The sequence below is a fragment of the Eulemur rufifrons genome, chromosome 15 (assembly GCF_041146395.1).
Source record: "Eulemur rufifrons isolate Redbay chromosome 15, OSU_ERuf_1, whole genome shotgun sequence".
Taxonomy (NCBI): domain Eukaryota; kingdom Metazoa; phylum Chordata; class Mammalia; order Primates; family Lemuridae; genus Eulemur; species Eulemur rufifrons.
Genome location: NC_090997.1, coordinates 73,345,919 through 73,367,361, shown reverse-complemented (window position 1 = coordinate 73,367,361; position 21,443 = coordinate 73,345,919). Strand labels below are relative to the sequence as shown.

Here is a 21,443-nt window from a genome sequence, read left to right as displayed (position 1 = left end):
ATGGCCTACCTTGAATACAGTCTGCCTTATCATCTCTAACCAGTGTCATGAGGAATTTTTTTTCCTTTAACTGTCTTCTCCAGCAAGCCAAAGTACTGGGGCATACAACCTTATCTTCCCTTAGGTCCCTCAGCCTCCCCCTCCTCTCTTCTACTTTAATTCTCCCAGTTTGTCTAGAAGCAGGAAACAGCCTGAGCTAGCCATTGAAGAGCCCTAAAAACAATCTCCTTAAATAAACGTTCATTTTTATCCCCTCTTGAAATATCATGACAAAGAAAATTCCACCACTGCCTGCTAGCATATTTCTTTGAGAAATGGTCATAGCTTTGGATTCAACAATTATTTAGGAGGTACTGGGCACTGGACTAAGAACCAGGCCTCGCACTAGTACTGAAGTTGCAGTAAGTACAACTTGTGACATTCTCACCCTCTTACAGTGTCAAAGACTCATGGAAGGAAGAAAGCTAGGCAATACCTGCCCCAGTATGTTTTATAGACTCGGCCATGACCCTAAGGAGACCTTGGTATTTTCTCAAGAGAAGATTATGCATTTAAACAGTGTTAACCTAGTTTATACATGAGGCTTTAACAAGAATGAATACAAAGATTGAAAATTATCATCTTAAGAATACTTCATCATATTTTGGGAAAAGTCCTTTGCTTTATTGTATAAATGACAATTTCAATAAGAGTATAAATTAGATATAATTATATAAACTTGAAGATGGGATATTTACATCTAAGCATCATTCTATTAATGGGTAGTTTAAATATATTCAGTATAATAAAAATTTAGAATGCTAGAGATAAGAATTCTGCTTGCCAACTCAGTAATTCACAAAGATTTACATAAAATTCCCACAAACTGATCTCAGAAACAGCAATGTTACATTTTCCATGAACATGAACTGTGAAATACTAATGATTGTGCTTTATATAATACTGTCTGAGGCAATTTTCATAGGAAATATGATCAAGATTCATAATTGCACAAATTTGAAAGGCCTTACATGTCTTATCACAAATTATACTGCTGTCATAACTCACAAAGTAGTAATTGTAGTATTTCATAAACTGCTTACTGTCTAGAATTGCAAATTGTTTAGCTAATCCGTATAAACTTTCTGGCTGCAAATCTTTGATGCCATAGGTCTGGGTCAGGATATACTCCAGCTTCCAGTTGGCCTCTCCCTTGAGATTTGCCTCGGTCAGGTTCAAGTAATACTGCCACATATCCTATAATTAAGAACAGTAACAAAGTCTGGTTTATTTTTTAGCATAGGAAGCACTGTATAAGAGTCCATATTAAGATTTCTGTGACATTCTTAATTTAAAATTGTAGTCATTAAAAGCAAAGCAGGAGCCTGGACATGGTGGCTCATACCTGTAAGCCTAGTACTCTGAAAGGCCGAGGCAAGAGATGGCTTGAGGTAAGGAGTTCGAGACCAGCCTCAGCAGGAAGGAGACCGTCTCTACTAAAAATAGAAAAAATTAGCCGGACATGGTGGTGTATGCCGGTAGTACCAGCTACCAGGGAGGCTGAGGCAGGAGGATCGCTTCAGCCCAGGAGTTTGAGGTTGCTGTGAGCTAGGCTGATGCCACAGCACTCTAGCCCGGGCAACAGAGTGAGATGCTATCTCAAAAAAAAAAAAAAAAAGATAAAATAAAAATATAAAAACAAAGCAGGAATTAGTTTTAAAGAAAAAGAGGCTTGATTAAAAAAAAAAAACTTGGTCAGGCACAGTGGTTTATGACTATAATCCCAGCACTTTGGGAGGACAAGGTGGGAGGATTGCTTGAGGCCAGGAGTTCAAGACCAGCCTGGGCAATATAGCGAGACTCCATAACTACAAAAAAAAATTTTAAATTTAGCCGGGCGTGGTGGTACGCACCTGTAGTCCAGCTACTCAGGAGGCTGAGGTGTGAGGATCAATTCACACAACCTCAGAGGTAGCCATTCCTAATCATTTGTATAAATCAGTAGCGTGCCGGAGGGCAGTTTGTACCAGCTCACGAAAAGCTGATTGTCACAGTTTTAGGAATGTTGTGTCAGCGTATGTCACTTTGGTAGTTTGAAATTGTCCAAGATGGGAGTATTTTGATCAAGGAAATTGGCAAACACTATAAATCAAGACATTTTTTTCCCTCAATGAGCCAGTTGTTAGACATTTACCAGCACAATAGTGTTGTTCTAGACTTTACGTACAAAGTAAACATAAATATTTGGAATATGTATACCTACTTACCTTTTTGGCTTACAAAAAAAATAATGGAGTCTTACTACACAAACTGTTTTGTATTTTAAAAATTATTTGGTACATGGGAGGGGAGAGAGGATCTGTGTGACGTATGCGTGGAGGAAGGACTCAGTATGACACTGGAATGGAGGCTAGGGATGACAAATGAGTGGACGAAGGGCTCAGTGTGACACACGAGGGGACTCAGTGTTTAAGATGAGTAGGCAAGGGCTCCGTGTGATACACGGATGGGGAGGGGTTCTAAGTCACAAGTGGGTGAGGGTCACATGCAGTGTGACATGTTAGGGGAGATGCTCCATGTGACCTGAGAGTGAAAAAGGGCCTCAGGGTGACACATGGATAGGGAAGGGACTCAATGTGACAATGAGGGGGACTCCCTAAGACACACAGATGGAGGGGGGGCTCAGTATGACACATGCATGGGGGAAGGGGCTCAGTGTAACACCTGTGAAGAGGGAGGGGTCACAACACAAGAGTGGAGGAGGGATCAGTATGACACAAGATTGGGAGACTAAGTGTGACACATGAATGGGGAAGGGGCTTGGTATAAAACACAGGTGGAGGGGAATTTCCATGTGACACAAAAGTGGGGCAAGGATGCAGTGTGACAAGGGGGTGAGAGGCCCTATGTGACACAGGGGTAGGGTGTCAGGCTCTGTGTGAACATGTTGGGAGGTGGGACTCTATGGGATGCATCAGCACGGGAGAGGCTCCATGCGACACATGACCTTCAGTAAAATTATATCAACTCTAGCTTTAATTGAATTTTTTTAAATTATATTTGTAGGAAGGGGCAGTTACCCAAATTGAAGTATCCATAAGCCAAATGGCCAACCTGTTGTGCTCAACCGTTCTAAAGCATAAAGACATGAACATGTTACAGAGAACTTCTGTCTCAAAAATAAATGTTCAACTTAAATTTTTTCTTTAAAATAATTTTTTTTTTGTTAACACTTATTGAGCACTTAGTATGGGCCAAGCATTTTTCTAAGTGCTTTACATATAGATTTGTTCATGGAATCCTCATAGCGACTCAGTGAATTCAGTAATATTTTAATTCCCATTTTACAGAGGAAAAAACTGGGACACAGACAAGTTGAGTAACATGGCCCATGAGAGTACAGGTCCAGAGCCTACACTCTTCTTCATAGTTCTGTTCCAGAGAAGAGGCATTAATATGGTTTAGTGAAAAGTTTCAATGTGTATACAAGTCCCCAGATATGATAGTATCTAATGAAAGCTTCATCTAAATAAATGTGAAATCCTTAGCAGGAAAGAAACAGCCTCCCAAAGGCTAATGTCACCAGCCACACTAAGTTCTGACAAATATTCCAAGTACAAAAAATAAGAAAGACATCATGAGATTTCAACATAAAATACATCTCACATAGTTGTGCTGAGAAACATTCAACTAAACTAATGAAAACCGCAAAGACATGCATAAATATGGGGTCAACTCTGAAATCTGCCGACTTACCAATAATTTATAGTCACGAGGATCATACTGAAATAGTCTGACACCAGGATTGTTGGTCTGTTTTTCCAAAACACTCTTCACTGGCGTGACAGCAGGAGCCACAAACAAAGAAGTTATTGGACTTCCTGGAAAAAAACATTCATATAAACATATATTTTTCAAAAAATTGAGTTTAACTGTATTAAAAATATAAACAAGTTCCAGATTAAGAAATTAACAGAGTCAAATGATGTGTCATTATTGATGTAGCCTTACAACCATAAAGAGATAATTTTGAGAAAATAGGGGAATTTTTATTATTGATGTCAAAGAAGTATTGTTGGTTTTTTTAAGTAAGTTAATGTTATTGTGATGTAAATTATCCATATATTTTAGTAATGACTATAGGGATGAAATAGATATTTGAGATTCATTTTCAAATTCTTCAGAAAACAATAAAAAGAATACAAATGGGATAGGCAAAGAAAATGTGGAAAAATCTTAATGGATGTTGAATATGGGTGCTAAGTGCATGGGAGCTCTCTTGGAACATTCTGTCTGCTTTTCTATGTATATGAAAATTTTCATAATAAAAAAACAAGTCTATCACAAATAACACACACAAATACAAATAGAAAACTAGCTTTTTCTATGCCTCTACCTAAAACAATATTCTAATAATTACATAATAAAAATTTGATTTAAGTGTCACCATGTTTTATACATATCTATTATAGGAGTAAATTTCTTTCCAAGTTAAAAAAAAATCTATCAAATGATGAAAAGTGGTCATTTTTACCAAGCCAATTCATTCTAGATGAGAGGTATACATTTCAAAAATGTTCCCCAATTACTGAAAAAAATGCATATTGATTTTTCTCTTCTCTGACTACTATAAAATGAGAACTCTTTTGTTAACTGTCAGTTTCTTGCTAGAGCTTCTTCTATTATTAATATTTTTCTTTTAATGCTGAGTAGGTGACAATGTCAATAAGGGCTTATAAGTAAGAGCTTGATATATTTTATTTACAATTATTATGTAAGATATGCTTTGCTTTTTAAATTTTGAGAAATGAACAAGTCATACCAAAAGCAACTTAAGTCTAGCAAGTTAATAACAAATAGTAATATTTCTCTAAACTCAAAGATCTAGAAGAAATTTTGAGGTAGCTGAGGGTTGCAGAGGCTTTTGTGTTGACAGCTAATAAATAATGCTGGCCCCGTGGAGCTAATAGGAGCTTCTGTTGAAACCCAGTTGCAGGCCTCACCTTATGATTTGAACACTCGTCATATAATTATCAAAGGTAACTCAGAAAAGGCTAATGCTAGCAGGTTTTTTAACGAAACTGTTAATGTACTGAAGCAGTAAATGTACTGGATATTCACTGCTTTGCTCCAGCCTCTTGGACTGAGGAAATGCAAACAGAACATCACATTACCTTTTGTGTCTGAAAGAACCATAATGCTGTCTCGGTGAGTGTGTCCATAAAATTGTCCTGCAATAATATCACTGTATTTTCTAAAAATGTTTAACAATTTCTCATTATAGTTTTCTCTCATTGCTGTGATGCTCCTTGACGAGGGCAAATATCCCACTGGAACATGTGCTATGATGTACACCTGGGGAAAGAAACACAAGAAGGATGCATGAGAATATTTTTGCACATTTATCATAACTAAAGGACATTTGGATACCCAAGATTGAAAGTATATTAATTAAAGTTCAGAAAGCAAATATCCCATCTCTCCTATTTATGACAAAAAGATGAAATATGAAACTATCAAGGTCACTATTTTTGTACTTGTCTCATTTATACTACCCTGATGATATAAGGTAACTATGACCCTGGTCACAATTTTTTGAATTGGCCTCTTTTTATAACAATACGTGTCCATTAATCCTAAAAGCAGTAAAAGCAAAGCAAAATAAAAGAAACAGAAGGGATGAGTTTATAATGTGTTTCACGTGAAAACATCTTCAAATTCTAATACTTCTATTAATATCTGAGTCCACCCCAAGATTAATAAATACACAAATTTAATTTTCTGCTTATCCCCTGATGATTTTGGTCTGTGGGCCATACCTGCTCTTTATTTTGCTGAGAGCTGTTCAGTGTACTTTCCAGCCATTCAAATTGATTTGCTGGGTCAGTCTTGTTCAGGGTCATGACATTTGGACCATAGTACAAGTTCGTGTTTAGACTGATAATCCTAAGGTTCGGATTAGTTCCAACTTTCTGTGAATAAAAGCCACCTATAAAAATAATTTGAAACACATTCGCACACATATTCAGACACTGTGAAAGCAAACTCTCAAGGCTTACAGTACAGTTGGGAAGCTCATACTCATGTCTCACTGTTTAGTCTGCATATACACAGGCTGTCGTTAGGTAAGAATCAGATATAATAAATATTGACTGAAAACCTACTATGTGCCAGGGCCAATGCTGGCACTTTCGCATAGTGAGGTAACAATTGTTGTATCCAGTATTCAGATGAAAAGATAACTAAGTGTTTGGGCAGTAAGCAATGAGATTGATTTTTATAAAAGAAAGATTTATACATCGATCCCTACTTTTATATGACTGTTGGGTTAAGATGGGAGATATTGTGAAACAGAAAATCCAAAGAATGGCAACACACATGGATCTTGCTGGAGACCACTGAAGGAAAGAAAAGGTCAGCTAAACCAGAGCTGTTATAATCCTAGTGGAGAAGAGGCTTGGAGGCATCACCCCAGTGCCCCCTCTGAACCAGTGGTGACAGAACACCCAAGGGACTGCTACGATGACACTTTCAGAGCTGGTCATTGGGATCTTCGCCCAGCTTTCTTTATCCTGGGCCCACTCAGCATCGACGCTTTTCCTTATCTTTCAGTCATGGCCGATAACTGCCTCTTTAATTTCCTTTATTTTTCCCTGTAGTCATAACACCTTATGATTTTTACTGTAATAGTGGCAAGGCAGATAGGTTTGAATTTGTTGGCAGTGATTTTTGAAAAGCTGCACTTTAGGCCCTAGCAGTAGAAGATAACAATAGTTTTCACTAGAGACTCTGGGATGACAAAATTTGAGGCTCTTCATGCAGAGCGTCTCTGCTCCAAATCACTTCTGCGTTTAAGATTTTCACAGAATGCTTTTTATGACTTTCAGCTTTAATATGACACTCCAGTGTTTAACTGGAGATTTGACAGATATCACTGGAATGGATATCAGCGTGAAACTTACATGGCTCTTTCTTAGGGCCAGCACCCCATGTGTCATCTTTTCTCTGCCTGCCCTTGTCTGCTTTAAGCTGAGCCTCCTTAGCATCCAGAGTCTCTTCAGGAATCTTGATCATTCTTTGTGGCTCTCCCTTCTACTTGCACAAGCTCTCCGTGTGCCCTGCAAGTTTGAAGGTACAGGACTAGATACAGTTCCCTAGAGTAATCAGGATCATGGCCTAATTCTAAGACAGCAGGTCTCAAATTCATATATATGTTGTGATTTGCTGAGTGCTAACAAAAAAAAAAACAAAACAATAAAATAGTGGCAAAGCCAAAAGTTTAAGAAAACCAGTGAAAGAAAAACTTTCCACTGACAGAAGTCTAGGCATTAACTTAATATTTGTCTCAGAATTTTAAATCACCAAAGTCTTAGTTTAACCACTGGGCACCTGAGGGAAGCTCACAAAATGTCAGGGATTTACATAATGATGCCTTGAGAGCCCCTGGAGCAGGGAACCTTTAGACATGACCTGGGGAAGGCCTTCCTGTGCAATAATTATGCATTGCCTTTCCAAGCACCTCAAAGTCTACGTTAAAAGCTTAGTTATCCTCATTTTATCAGCTATTTGTTTTATACAATTGTGCTGCTTGTTTAAATGTCAGCGTCCAGTCTCTCTTCTCAATCAATTTTCCAATTAGAAACATATACTTTCATTTACATTCAAATACAAAGTTCAGTTTTTGCTTCACGTGGGACATACCTACCTGATTGGGAGGAAAGGAAGGGAAGAGCTCCCTATAAGACAAACAGGTTTGCAACATGTGTCCCAGGCAGCGTCGCTACTCACTGTCCTCCAGAAACATTGTATACAGAGGCTCTCCAGAATTGGCACACCCAAGCAAACGTTAAAGATTTAAGTCATTAATCAATATGAATGAAAATGGAAGCAAAAGAAGGATAAGTAAGTCTCTTGCTTACCTCCCCTTAAAGTACGAACAGCCTCTTCATCTAGCCATGGTTTCCAGAGGTTTGCTACTGCATTGTACACTTTACTGGAGACCACAGGCAGTTGATCCTGGCCACAAACAATAAAATCCACCATTGAAACTTTAAAGATATACGGATTAATTAACTTAAACATTACTTGAATGCTGACTGCTATGTTAGGCATTTGGAGATGCAAGGATGAATACCAGATAGGCTTAGCCTTCAAGGAATTTATAACTTCGTTGGGGAGTGGGGGACAAAATGTAATCAATTAACTATAAGACAGTGTGCTGGGTGCTATCACAGAGGTCCTGGAGGCGCAGAAGTGAGAACAATCAAGTATGGCCCAGGAGTCAGGGTAAAAGGTGAAGAGAACATTTGAACCAGGACTTGAACAAGAATTTTACCAATTTAATAAGAAAGAGCATCCAGGCCGGGCGCGGTGGCTCACGCCTGTAATCCTAGCACTCTGGGAGGCCGAGGCGGGTGGATCGCTCAAGGTCAGGAGTTCGAGACCAGCCTGAGCAAGAGCGAGACCCCGTCTCTACTAAAAAAAAAATAGAAAGAAATTATATGGACAACTAAAATATATATAGAAAACATTAGCCGGGCATGGTGGCGCATGCCTGTAGTCCCAGCTACTCGGGAGGCTGAGACAGGAGGATCGCTTAAGCCCAGGAGTTTGAGGTTGCTGTGAGCTAGGCTGACGCCACGGCACTCACTCTAGCCCGGGCAACAAAGCGAGACTCTGTCTCAAAAAAAAAAAGAAAGAGCATCCAAACAGCAGCAATGGCCCAGACACAAACAGAGACACAGAGCCATGCAGTCCTAAATACAGAGAAAAGCTCGTGTCGTAGGATGGTCAGGGTATGCCAGGAGTGTGCTCATTAAAGAGACGCTGAAGGCAGGCTTGAGCCTGAATTACAGGGCCTGATGAAGCATGCCCAGGGAGTGGGAACAAATGATGATTTTAGAATTTAACAAAGTCCTCTGAAATGTTAAAGCTATTATGAAGTTTCTTAACTCCTTGAATGAAGATTTATAACCACATGCTTTTGATTTGGAGAAGTCTCTTTATGGCAGCCTAAATCAATATGTTTTGATTTTTTTAATAATATAAGTATAAAACATTATTTTTATTATCATAAAGTATCATTAAGGTGACTCTAAGCTCTAGAGAAAAAAATAAACAAAACTTTAAGAAAGTAAATACTGAATAAAAATCCAGAAATCATTTGTGAAATTGGATGTTTATTTCTATTTTTATAAGAATTATATTTAAAAACTGAAGGCTCCATCTTCACTTTCCTCATTTCCTTCTGTATATTGGTAAGATATAACTATTTTCTGATAGGCATTTCCCTTACAGTATCAATCAAAACACTTCGTTATTTTGTAAGATTATACCCAAGTCACATTAGTTCTTATGACATGTGCCTAATACATGACAAAAATATGGATACATTTTAGTTGGAATTAATTGACCAAAATATATTTACAGTTTATGTCAGAGATCAGGGTTACCTGTCTGAGAATTATACAACAGCTTAGACAATCTATATTCTGATTAAAAATTGGTAAGCATCATCACCATCATCATCATCATCATCACCATCGTCATCACATAACGAAAAGCCACAAAGTCTTGGCCATTTGTTTACTTTGGGATGGATGCCAAAGTATAGTAGGAGGATGTAAAATCTTAAAATTATATAAAAATCACTCTAGACTTTCCTCTCTATTTTAAATATGAAAAACATGAGCACCAGAGAAGTTAAGGGATTTATTCAGGCATAGCTGGTCAGTATCAGAGATGGATCTAAATCCATGATCACTCTTATGTCCAACTGTCTACTGCACCATGTTTCCTTCTCATTCCTTTTTGGCTGTGATGTGACTACTGCTGAGAAATGAGGTTTAATGGGAAGCGACCCACTCATAAGCTTGGTGGCACCAGTCTGGCCAGTGTGGGAGTAAATGGGGACCCTGGCCTAGACTGCTTCCTTGGGTGGCAACAGGAAGGGATACCTGAGCTGCCCACACTAATACCTACTTCTGATATAATGGGTGGGGACACGCATCTCTATATATATGTTTATGTAGCTATGGTGCATCTACATGGGGTTTTAAGGGAAAAATAGCACTTACCAAATGTATTAATATTTGTTCCTAATGTTCTCCACATTTAGATATTAGTCTCTAGGAGAATTTATTGTAGAGCTTTCATGTTACATTTGACATTCCTGAAACTGTGAGGTGGAAGGATGGCAGTAAAATAATAGAAAGAAGATTTTCTGATATAAAGTCATAAAGTAGAAAGAAAAAAAAATAACAGTTAAAGTTACACAGGCTTCCCAATTTCCCCTGGCTGTTTTTATAATAGGATATGTTATAGAAGTTAGATAGTATCTATATGTTTGAAAATAAGATTTGACTTGACAAAAAGAAGACAAAGGTAAAATGAAACAAATCTTCAAAGGAGTCAAGAAAATTACCCCATGTCACTACTTAATGCTATAGTAATGCACAACACACTTACTGAGGGCTTATCATGTGCCAGGTAGTAAGATACGTCCTTTTCTTATCTTATCACTAATTCTCACAAAAACTTTGCAAGGTAAGTATTATTGCTCCTATTTACAAATGAGTGATCTATGGATTCCAGATAATAAGTGGATCACCCAAATTGGCCATACTATTAGAAACAGGGTAGGTTAGAGATTTATATTCTAATGAATATGGCTCTAAAGCCCACATATTTTCCACTATCCCAGTCTGCCTGTCATGTAAGGCACATAAAAGCAATGTGTGTGACCTCAGGTTCCTGGAGCTCATTTGTCCCCAAGCTCTGTACTGTGTAGTCTAACATTTCAACAGAAACAAAAGTTGACCACTGTTTAAAAGGCTGACTCACAAAGACTCAACTATCATCCATCTCAAGATGGTAGGCCAGGGCCAAGAAGCCACTTGAAACTGAAGTTTGTCCTAGGGTACAACTTTCCAAAATCACTATATTCAGGTTAGATTACCTAAAATCATCAAAACCTCAAACCCCTCACTGATCATCCATTTGACGTGAGAGGGAAAAGATACCTTAAGCAAAGAGAGAAACGTGGACAAAGAGAGGCATGAAAGTAATTATCATGTCTGGGAAATATTATGTATGTTAGGCAAGAGCAAGGGATGTATGAAAGTATGCTGGTCTAACTGAACACAGGTCTGGAGTGAAAAGATCCGGAATGTAGGCATTGCCACTAAGGGCTTGTGAACACTTAGACAAGCACTTAACATTACTGGGCCTCAGTTTTCTCATCTATAAAACGAAGGGTTGATGCAGACCAGTGGTCAGCAAACTTTTCCTATAAAGGGTAAGATAATATATATTTTAGAGTTATAGGCCATATGGTCTCCACTGCAACTACTCTACTCTGCCATTGTAACACAAGAGCAGCTGATACAGAATGAATGGAAACATAGCTGTGCTCCAATAAAACTTCATTTACAAAAACAGGCAGCAGGCTGAATGTGGATCACAGGCAACAGTTTGCCAAGCCTTGGACTAAACAACAATCTCTGGGATCTCTTGAATTTATACAAATCTAAGATTCTATACTACTACAACAGGACCCTGTAACCAGGACTGGTATCCAGCTTTTATGTACAGGTTGTTTATCAAATAACCATTCTGGTTGGAGCCAGGGCTTGAACATGGACCTCCCTTGTCGGTTCTTATAGTAGTTTGTTATGTTTTTGTTTTTAATCACAATCTAGCCTGTATCAGAGTACGCAGATCTTTTTATACAAAATAGAAATTATGGAAAATGTAAATATTTCTCAACATTAACCTTCCTTGATAACCCTGTCATGGAAATACAAATGAACAAGAACATTATTCAAAAGAAAGGAGAAACTGAAAAAGACTATGAAGGTAAATGGGAATTAATAACCACAAACTGGGTGATTTGCTTCTGAAAACTCATTACTGACACAACTCTTTATGAGTTATCAAAAGAATCCTCTTAAAGTCCCCAAAGCACCTGTCTTTGCCTTGCTGGATGGTTAGGATTAAGAGCACACTTAATCTCCATGACCCAGTCCCATGCCCTATCACTGGCTCGTCATTGTCATAATCTTGACACTACTGGTAGGAAAAATCCTTTAAGCACTTGGAAGTTGATGTCAAATTTACCTGTGGCCAATAGTCATGATTACCCAGTGCAGGGAAAACCTTTAGATTTGGAAAGAGCCTCTGAATGGTGGTTGTCATATTAGTGATCACATTTATAACAGTTTCTGTAGAGAGTTCAGTTGGTGGAACATGAGGTGGGCTATCCCTGAAAAAAAGACAGAATCATAAAGAACAAATCAGTTTTCATAAAGTACCACTAGACTTATGCATGACGCCTGGCTATAGAATAGAATTTTCTATTCTATAAAATAGAAAATTAACAAAAATGTAATACAAAAAATATACCAGAAATCCTAAAGTCCCAGTCTCTTTCACCGCCAGATTGAAGATTTATGAGAGATAAAAAAACTACAGCAATTAAAAGCACAGATTCTAGAGCCAAAATGATTGAATTCAAATCCCAGTTTTGCCAATTACTAATTGTGTACACTTGGGTAAGTTATATTCTCAGTGCCTTCATTTCCCCATCTGTAAAATGGGAATAATAATAATAATATCTATTGTAAAGAGTAAATAAATTACCATGTATAGATTAATTAAAGCAGTGCTTAGCACAAAGTAAACACTCTACAAGTATTAGCCATGGTCATTATTCCAGGTACAAGAAATACAGACCTCTTTACTTTGATGTGGAACTAGTTATACCACTTGAAGATGGTGCTTTACAAAATTGCCATGACTGGTTAATTCCTACTGTTGCCTTTTGCCTTTGATTATTTAATCAATACCTATTGTCACATTAATCAACACGTCAAGACACTGTTACAAGTCTGCTGTTTATGAACTTATCTCTTTGTTAACACTAACAAATCTCTAAGCCTGTATCCAAAAGGAATTTATTGTGACTTCTAAAATTGTTCTTATTTCTAATAATGTTGATTCATTTGACCTAGTATTTTTTAAACCCAAATAATTCTTATGACATAATTCATCTTTGTACGGAATTTACCATTCTAATGAAACTGAGAGTACTTACTAAATACTGAGTAATTCATAGTGTTTCTATAATCGCTTACCCTGTCCAAATCATGAAAGATGCTTCTTGTCCTGAATTTTTAATAAAATCAAATGCAGACAAAATAAGTTGATATGGAGAATCACACAGAACATCTCCAAAAGGACCAGGATTGGAGGCATTTGCGCCTTGGGATGAAGAACATACTTTTGTGTGGTCATCTGTGATGTGGTAAGTAGGGTCTAAGTGTAAGTCTGTCACATGCCAAAACTGTCCTGTTGATTAGGAAAAAAATGCGCATCAATCTACTTTTTTGGTTTTGAATTCTCATACAAATATATACAGTGAGACTAGAGACAGTTGTTCCTCCCTATGATGGAGGCTTAGTAATTTAAATGTTCATATGTCCAAAGTTAAATACAACCCTTCCCTATGAAGAGATGAGGATTCAAAGAACAGTAGGACGAATTTACCATTATGTGTGTCAAAACTGAATAGCTCAGTTAATACTGACTACCAAGAAAGGCTACATAACAAGGAGAAGTTCGCATAGTAAAATATATAGAGATATTATTCCAGGAGGTCAGTGATAATATCATCTTGTGTCGTATAGCATGTCTCTTAGCAGAATTTAAGGTTTTGGAAATTATTTACATTCTTCTTGTAGAAAATTGGCATAGAAATGTGCAGTTTGTTAGGATTGCATGGTAAGTAGATAGCAGAACAAGGAACTATAGATCACTCAATTTCTTATATAACCTTGCCTCTCAACATAAATTAAAAGAACATAAATCTTTAGTACTAGCTTTAAGACAAAAATAGGAATTCCCAGTGGTTCTTACAAGTTATTTAGTAGAAGTACATTTTCTGTCATACACTTGTATAGAATGTTAATACTATTAAGGGAAGCAGTCATTAAGAAGGATGCTTCCATTGGGTTTTCAGGGACAAGCCAAACCCATTTAAATCCATAACGGCTCAGAAATCATCTTAAGGAAGAGTCCTTCACTGAAGGTAATAGTAGAACAAATAATCATAGTAGTATCTCTCTATATTAAGCATTTACCATGTGCCAGGCACTGTGATGAGCAATTTAAATGTACTATGTCATTTCATTCTTAAAACTACTCTCTGAAGTAGGAATAATGATTCTCATTTTAGAAGTTGAGAAACTAATGCAAGATCAATTAGGACATTTGCTCAAGTATACACAGCTGATAAATGACAGAGTCAAACTCTAAACCCTCATTTTGAAGGGCCCCCAAGTCTGCTTATATATAATTTCCATATATAGAAAATGATTTTGCTGCCTTCTCATAAACAATTTTCAAATTGTTTTAATATTGAGTTTTCTTCACACTTTGAGTTTTTGAATTCGCTCTGATTATGACTAATTTACATCACAAACACATCAGAAGTGGCAAAGTAGCACATAGCATACCAGAAGCAAGAGCAAATAAGTTGAATCCAAACTTTTATCTAAACAAAGATGATAAAACTTGAATAGAACCCAAAGCTGGGAGTGAAAACAGTTAATTTGTTAAGGTGGAAAAGATGAGCTATCTTTTGATTGTTGTTTCTTCCCAACATTGTTGTCGTAATAGTTTTATAACATATTTAAGTTCACAAAAATAAAAAGTGGTAGACAAAAGATTCAGAATAAAGTAGACTTAAAATAGTCTTAGGGCTAATAACTCAGCACTTAGTCACCATTTGAAAATATCTGCAAGAGTAATTTGATTTATTTTATTCCATAATGCATAAAATAACCCAACCTTTATTTATAATTTATCCAGCACACAAAGCAGAGATGGTCAATAGCTCAGAATCACCCTAGAGGATGCCTTTCCTTAGGGTATAAGTAGATAATGCAACTCATTTTAATGTAAACAGGTATTTTTATTATTTGTAGAATGTTAAGGTATAGTAAACTGCACACAACAGTATGTAACCAGCTCTATGAACAAAAATGTCTTTTTGCAGTTTTCTTATGTTTCACGTTCCCAGGCTGGTAAGATTTGCTGACCAGAACTTTGTAATTTTCTCTTTCATTGATCCCCTCCCTTTTGAGTTGTTTTTCAGAAATAGTAAGGAGATCATTACAAGGCCTTACAATACATGATAGTTCAGAGAAGTCAAGAACCATTCCAAGATGAACCTATTCCCCATTACCTGCATGCACACATGACTGAAAGAATGACCGATATTACCCGCTAGCTCATTACACTACTAAAATCTCCACCCTGAAGAGGCTTACCCGCCACTTTTTCATCAGGTAATGTATGTGCCAGTATGATCTCACTGTGCTTATGCGCCCTGCACTCCACCCCAAACATCTAATGATGCTAAGTCACTTCATGCATTATTTGCATTATTCATTTCCCCTCTAGGTAAAACTCTGACCCTATCAGTCAGAGAGGGGTATTGAGGCAGTCCTCCCACCTCCCTGTTGATGTCCTGCGCTATGAATTTCCTTTCTTCCTTGACAATTCTCCTTGTCTTAGTAATTGGCTTTCTGTGTGGCAAGCAACTGAGTCTAGTGGGTTCCTTAACAAGTATAGTGTTGTGGTTAAGAGTGGAGAGTCAGGCTGTCTGACTTCCAATCCAAGCTATGCCACCTAGTAATCTAGCTGTGTTATCTTGACCTGTTTCATCTGTAAAATGGGAATAATAATAGCACCTAATGTAAGGTTTAAGTGACTTAGTAGAAGTAAAGTCCTTAGAAAGTGTAAGACAACAAGTAACTCTATGTTAATTTTCCTGCTATTATTTTGTAACTGCAAATGTTGAATTTCAAATGCCCTATTTCCAAGTAATACTTAAAATTCATTGAGCACTTATGATACGTTTAGTACTGCTATTTATGCTTTACATGTATTAACTCATTATTATTTCCATTTTACGGGTAAGAAACTGAAGTGTACAGAGATTAAGTTCAAGTTACATATATCATTCTCAACAGATCTAAAATATGAATCCAGGATGTCTGACTCCAGTGTCGATGTTGGCCTTAACAGCACACACTGCCTCTTTGTGTGCTCACATTCAAATATCCTCAGTCTCACTTGCCTCACATGAAAATAGATAATGACAACATCTACTTATGAGATACTGTGAAGATTAAGAAAAATGAGATTATAAACATAATCAATTTTTATAAACAAAAACTTAAAATGTATTAGGGGCACATCCCTCTGATGTAATCTAGTACCTGGATTTATATATCTCCAGCATCTAGAATATGCCTGACCTGCAGCAGGCCCTCAACAAATATTCTTTATTTAGATGTGATGACATTTAGGCGAAGACAGGTTTCAAGATTTCCTCAAGATCACACGATGACTCAGTAATGAAAGCTCACCTGGAACCAGTCTCTCCTGTCTAATGCTCTTCCTACTACACGGCATTGCCAGACAGAGAAATGAGGGGGTAATTATTCAGATTCACTGAGAGATATCTTTAAATAGAATCCAAGAACAGAGCTCTGACAGGTTCTTAACCTGGGATTTATGAATAATGAACCCCAGAGGTCTCACTTCCCGCCCCTAAAGGAATTGTATACAAAATACTATATGCATGTGTGTGTGCATGTATGCTTGTATGTGTTTCCAAGGCCACTGACTGGCCTGTGGCAGAGCCCACATTCCAATACAGGTTCCCTGGTGCAAAGCCCAGAGTTGTTTTCACTATATCATAATTACTTTCTTGTTCTACAGACCATCTTTAAAAAGATTTCCAAAAATGTCTGCGTGTGTATGTGTGTGTGTGCGTGTGTGTGTTCAAACATCTAGGTAAATGCTCAAAATTATAGCAGAAAATCTTGAAGTTAAAGAAAATGTTATAATTTATCCTAAAGGACTCATGAATCATAGTTCATATGTTTGGACATATGGTTGTTGTTTAAATAGGTGTTTGACTATAGGGACTTAACTGGGCAGAAAGTTGAGACTAGAAATTTAAACACACAAACACAAAATAACCAAGCGGGAGCCAGCCATGCTGGATGTTTAAAAGGAAGTCCAAGCATTTGGGGCTGGGAGGAGGGGAGAGGAATGGTCACATCAAGTGGAAAACATGTAAAATAAGACACGCAATGTGAATTGTGAAACTGAGTTTCACTTCAGACCTTGGAACTCCAGTTACCCACCTCCCTTCCTCTTCAATAGTTGGTCATTCAACCCTGCAGCTGTCCCAAGAAAAGTGTTCACTGAGTCCTTCAGCTGCCAGATCCTTAAAACCAAAAGGTGAATTTGCCATTGGTTGGCCTCATGCAACCTGAGACATTTGATCTCAAAATCCTCAATAGTCATGGAATTAAACAACTCCAGCTTAAATAAACGCAGAAACCGGCATACATAAACATTTTGGGGCAATATCTTGTTATGACTGACATTTCCCACAGTTGGGAAACCAGATTTACAGTTCTTGTTTCAGATTGCCTGACAGCTGAGAGTCATGAGGACCTGGCTTTCCGACAAGGAGAAGATATTTGCCTAGAGCATTCCCAAATCCTGAGAGAGAGCAGAGACAAGAGAGAAAGAGAAGTTTCAGCACTAACTACTGACTCTCAGGGACAGCTCTCCACTTCTCTAATTTTATTTTTCCTCTAACAGAGCAATTATTCTTAAAGGGAGTCGGGGAGGTGGGCGCATCTTGATTTTTAAAACTGAACGCTCAGATGGCATTGTATAATCTCATCAGACATTTATCTATTCTGGACCAGTGATTCTCAAACTTTAGCCTCATCAGAATCACCTGTAGAATTTGCTAAACAGCGGATTGTCGGGCCCCACCTTCAGAGTTTTGGATTCTGTAGGTCGAGGGTGGGGCTGAAAATTTGCAATTCTAACAAGTTAGGTGCAGCTGTAACAGGCACTGGGTTGAGTGCTGAGTCGCTCTCTGGTTGGGGGAGCGGCAGAAAAAGCCACTCGGTAGAGCAGGGTATAAGTTACTGAGTGCGACTGAAATTTACACCCCTCAGGTGAAAGGGAAACTGCAGTTCCGCTCCGCTCTGGGCAGATTCGGGGCAGGTGGGAGACATCCAACTCCCACCTTCCTTTTTCCGGGAGACCCGCAGCATTTCCTTCCTTCCCCACAGACCAAAGCGCCAAGGACACAGGATGTAAACAAATGCCCAGCTGGCGGAATCCCGCCCTTGGAGCGCCCCCACCGGCGCGGGCATTTCCCCCGGTCCAGCCCCAACCACCCGGCGCCACGACCTCGCTCCCCGCTGCCTAGGTCGCCGTCGCCCTTGCCCTCCCCGCGCCCGCAGCCGCAGTCCACGCCCGCCTTGTCGGGGGCCCAGCTGGCCGAGCAGCCCCCGCGCACTTTCCCCGACTTCGCTCGGGCGCTTCCGCCCAGCGCTCTCGGCAGCTCCTGGGGGGAGGAGGGTCGCGGACGACTCACCCACCGCCGGAGCCGGACCCCGGCCGCCAGCGGGCGCCAAGGGCAGCCCGAGGCCGGGGCGGCCGTACCAGGCGGCCAGCAGACAGCAGACGAGAGCGCCCAGCAGCGCCATGGCTGGCCGTGGCACGGAGCCGGGAGACTCGCGCTGTCCCGCGGTTCCACTCTGACCGTCGGGCCCGGGGTGGGGAGGAGGTAGAAGAACGACGCGGTGTAGACGCCCAGCCTATCACGTGCCAGGGCAGGTTCCGCCGCGGGTCGGTTAGCCTGACCTTCGGCCGTTGCATAGCTATTAGCATTCTTGTTTCTTAGCGTCAGTGACTGGCCTGGGAAGGAATGTTCTTCGGCCAACTCCACGCAGATCATCTTCCTTATACACCACCAGGCCCTAAATGGATAGGGCTCCTAAGCAAGGATGTGATGCAGAAAGCCCTGAATATCATGATTTGGACAAGACCAGCAGAAGCTTTGGATAGCGCAGTGGATCTCCAATTGTAGTCTCTGGAGCAGCAGTAGCACCACCACCTGAGAACTCTGGAATGCACATTCCCAGGCCCCAGCCCAGATCTGTAGAATCAGAATCTGGGGCTGGAGCCCAGCAATTTCTGCAATTTGCGTTTTCACAAGCCTTGATAGTGATGTTTGAGAACCACTGCTCAAAGACAACAGGTGTTGTTTTTTGTTTTTTATAGAATATGTCTCAGAATCATGCTCTATGCATTCTAGAGATACATGGAAATCATAGAGGCGGTTGATTTTACTGTTTCAAAAAATATTTGAAGATATTTAGTCTGGCAAAGAAGCCCAGATCCCCAAAGTGCATTGAGTCCTATGCTCTGTGTTCCTCCTCTTAACATTTATGAGAATGCTGACCTCGTTAAGACAATACAGCTAAGAACTTAAATTCTATAAGGTGTGGAATTCCTTTGGAGAAGAAAATGTCTTCCAGAATTACTAACTTCCTAAAAGATGTTGTAGAGTGTATTTGTTTCCCATCAAAGACAACCTTTTTTTGTACCCTGTGTAATTTAATGAGAGTGAGTCTCATAAAAGGGGCTTTGAAATAAGAATCAAGGCGCCTCTGTTTCCATTTCAAGTCCTGCCAGGGCTGTCCAAGTCTTGCCTCAGCTTTGGGATGATTCAAAAGCGTTTTAAGAACCAAAGTGCATTCCAATGGTGGACAAAATGGTCCTTGGAGTTTCTCAGTCCACAACTTCCAGAGTATGGGAGAAAATGAAGCAGGAAAAAAAATGGTGAGCTACTGAGGGAGAACAACTTTAAGGATAGCAAAATAACATGTGACTTTCTAGTCCAAACATTTTAAAGACAGGAAACAGAAAAATTGTAGAAATAGCTATTTTCACTTTTTTTTTTTCAGTTTCAATACTCTTTACTGGAAGTAAATTGGTTGTGAAATAGTTTTCCAGTAAGTAATCATAAAATGAGGCATACACATTTGGAAACTTAAGAAATGTTTGCAATCCTAAAAGAACAATACAGTATATTAAAATTAGTGGAAGCCCATCCTCCTTTCTACTCTGCTTTCTTTGATTTTTCTTTATACCCACTCTTTAAGAGGCACAAAACTACAGTGCCCCTACATCTCTGTGGATATACCTCAACTCTGAGCGTGTATTTGTAGTTGTCTATATTCCAGGTATATGCATATATCATTGGGAGTGTGCATATCTGGGAGAGGGAAAACACATGTAAGATAAGGACAGAACAAAACAGCCTTAATCTAGTTTGTATCGTTGAGGTCTTGGAATTTAAGACGTGTTCTTGGGCCTAGTAGTAAAATTGCCTTTGGTCTTAGAAATTTTGTCCTTACCTTTAACTATGTTTTTAAAAAAAAAAAAAAAAGGCAAACCAGAAAAGTTAGTATATTGACAGATGACTGTGTGAGATAGAATTTGGTTTGAAGAAAAATGATTTGCAACTACCCTGTAAAAATTTAGGAAGCAAAAATCTGTACATTTTCTTCCTGGAAAACTGCATTTGGTCTACTACTGCAACTGTTGGTCTTGTAGCCCATTGTATCTTTGGTTCTCATTTAGGCCACCCAAAAGCTTTCCATTCTTTGCTCTGTGAGACAGTTGTTCTGGAAATTAATGCCAACAGAATGTTATTTGACCTCATTATAATGAGCTGAAAATAAATCCCCATCCTTGGCCTTGTATCTTTAATAATAAGAAAGTCAGAATCTGTGCTTGTACTAGAGCATAGGCTGAAATCACCAAGGGTTAAGCAACCCTTCACCAGAAGCAGAGATGATGACTGTCAAAACAGTTGGAGCCAATACCCTCTCAATGTTCTGTTTCATACTGTTAATGACAGAGGTAAGCCACGTGTGGTGGTGGGCCAGTAGTCCTAGCTATCCACTACTTGGGAGTCTTGAGGTGGGAGGATTGCTTGAGCTCAGGAATTCCAGACCAGCCTGGGCAACAGCAAAAGCCTATCTCTGGAAAAAAAAAAAAAAAAAAAAAATGGGAATTTCCCTCATACTTACAGCTATAAGTTAATTGGACCTTAAATTAACTTGTAAAAACTTACTGAAATCACTCGGCAAATTAAAAATGAAAACAACATTACATACCCCCTAGCACCACGGCTAACAGAAAAAAAGATTTCCTAAGGAATGATAAGTGAAAATAAAATTTTGCATTTTTGTTTCAAGAAAAAGCTGAAATACTACTTTTGGAGAGGAAATAAGGGGAAAAATTGCAAAGATTGCAGTTCTCAGTTTTATTTACTGGTCATGAGAACTTAGACACATGAATTTAATCTTCAATTTCCTCATTGGAAAAACAATAACACCTGCCTTTCCTCAAAATAAAAACAATAATACCTGCCTTCTTGCTTCTCATTGTGAAGTTGAGAAAAATGTATAAAAATCATCTTGTAAATTATGAAATACAAAATAATATTTGTTCGTTTGTACTTCATAAGTGCAAATCCTAGCCAGTTACAGAAAGATAATCTGCTTTGG

The 21,443-nt window shown here is 38.8% G+C and overlaps 1 protein-coding gene across 3 annotated transcripts; it reads right to left on the bottom strand.

Annotated features, from left to right (window-relative positions):
• Window positions 1–661: 661 nt before the first annotated feature.
• Window positions 662–18,658, bottom strand: SMPDL3A (sphingomyelin phosphodiesterase acid like 3A). Of its 3 annotated transcripts, none has more exons than XM_069487919.1 (8): window positions 18,458–18,658; window positions 13,113–13,326; window positions 12,097–12,241; window positions 7,899–7,995; window positions 5,799–5,968; window positions 5,154–5,334; window positions 3,736–3,860; window positions 662–1,236 (listed from the first exon to the last, which is right to left on the bottom strand). In XM_069487919.1, the coding sequence occupies exons 1-8, from the start codon at window positions 18,567–18,569 to the stop codon at window positions 919–921; spliced, it is 1,362 nt and encodes a 453-aa protein (XP_069344020.1). In that variant the 5' UTR covers window positions 18,570–18,658; the 3' UTR covers window positions 662–918. The 3 variants fall into 3 exon arrangements, with proteins under 3 accessions (XP_069344020.1, XP_069344023.1, XP_069344022.1); XM_069487922.1 differs by lacking the exon at window positions 18,458–18,658 and adding an exon at window positions 17,199–17,282; XM_069487921.1 differs by lacking the exon at window positions 13,113–13,326.
• Window positions 18,659–21,443: the final 2,785 nt, after the last annotated feature.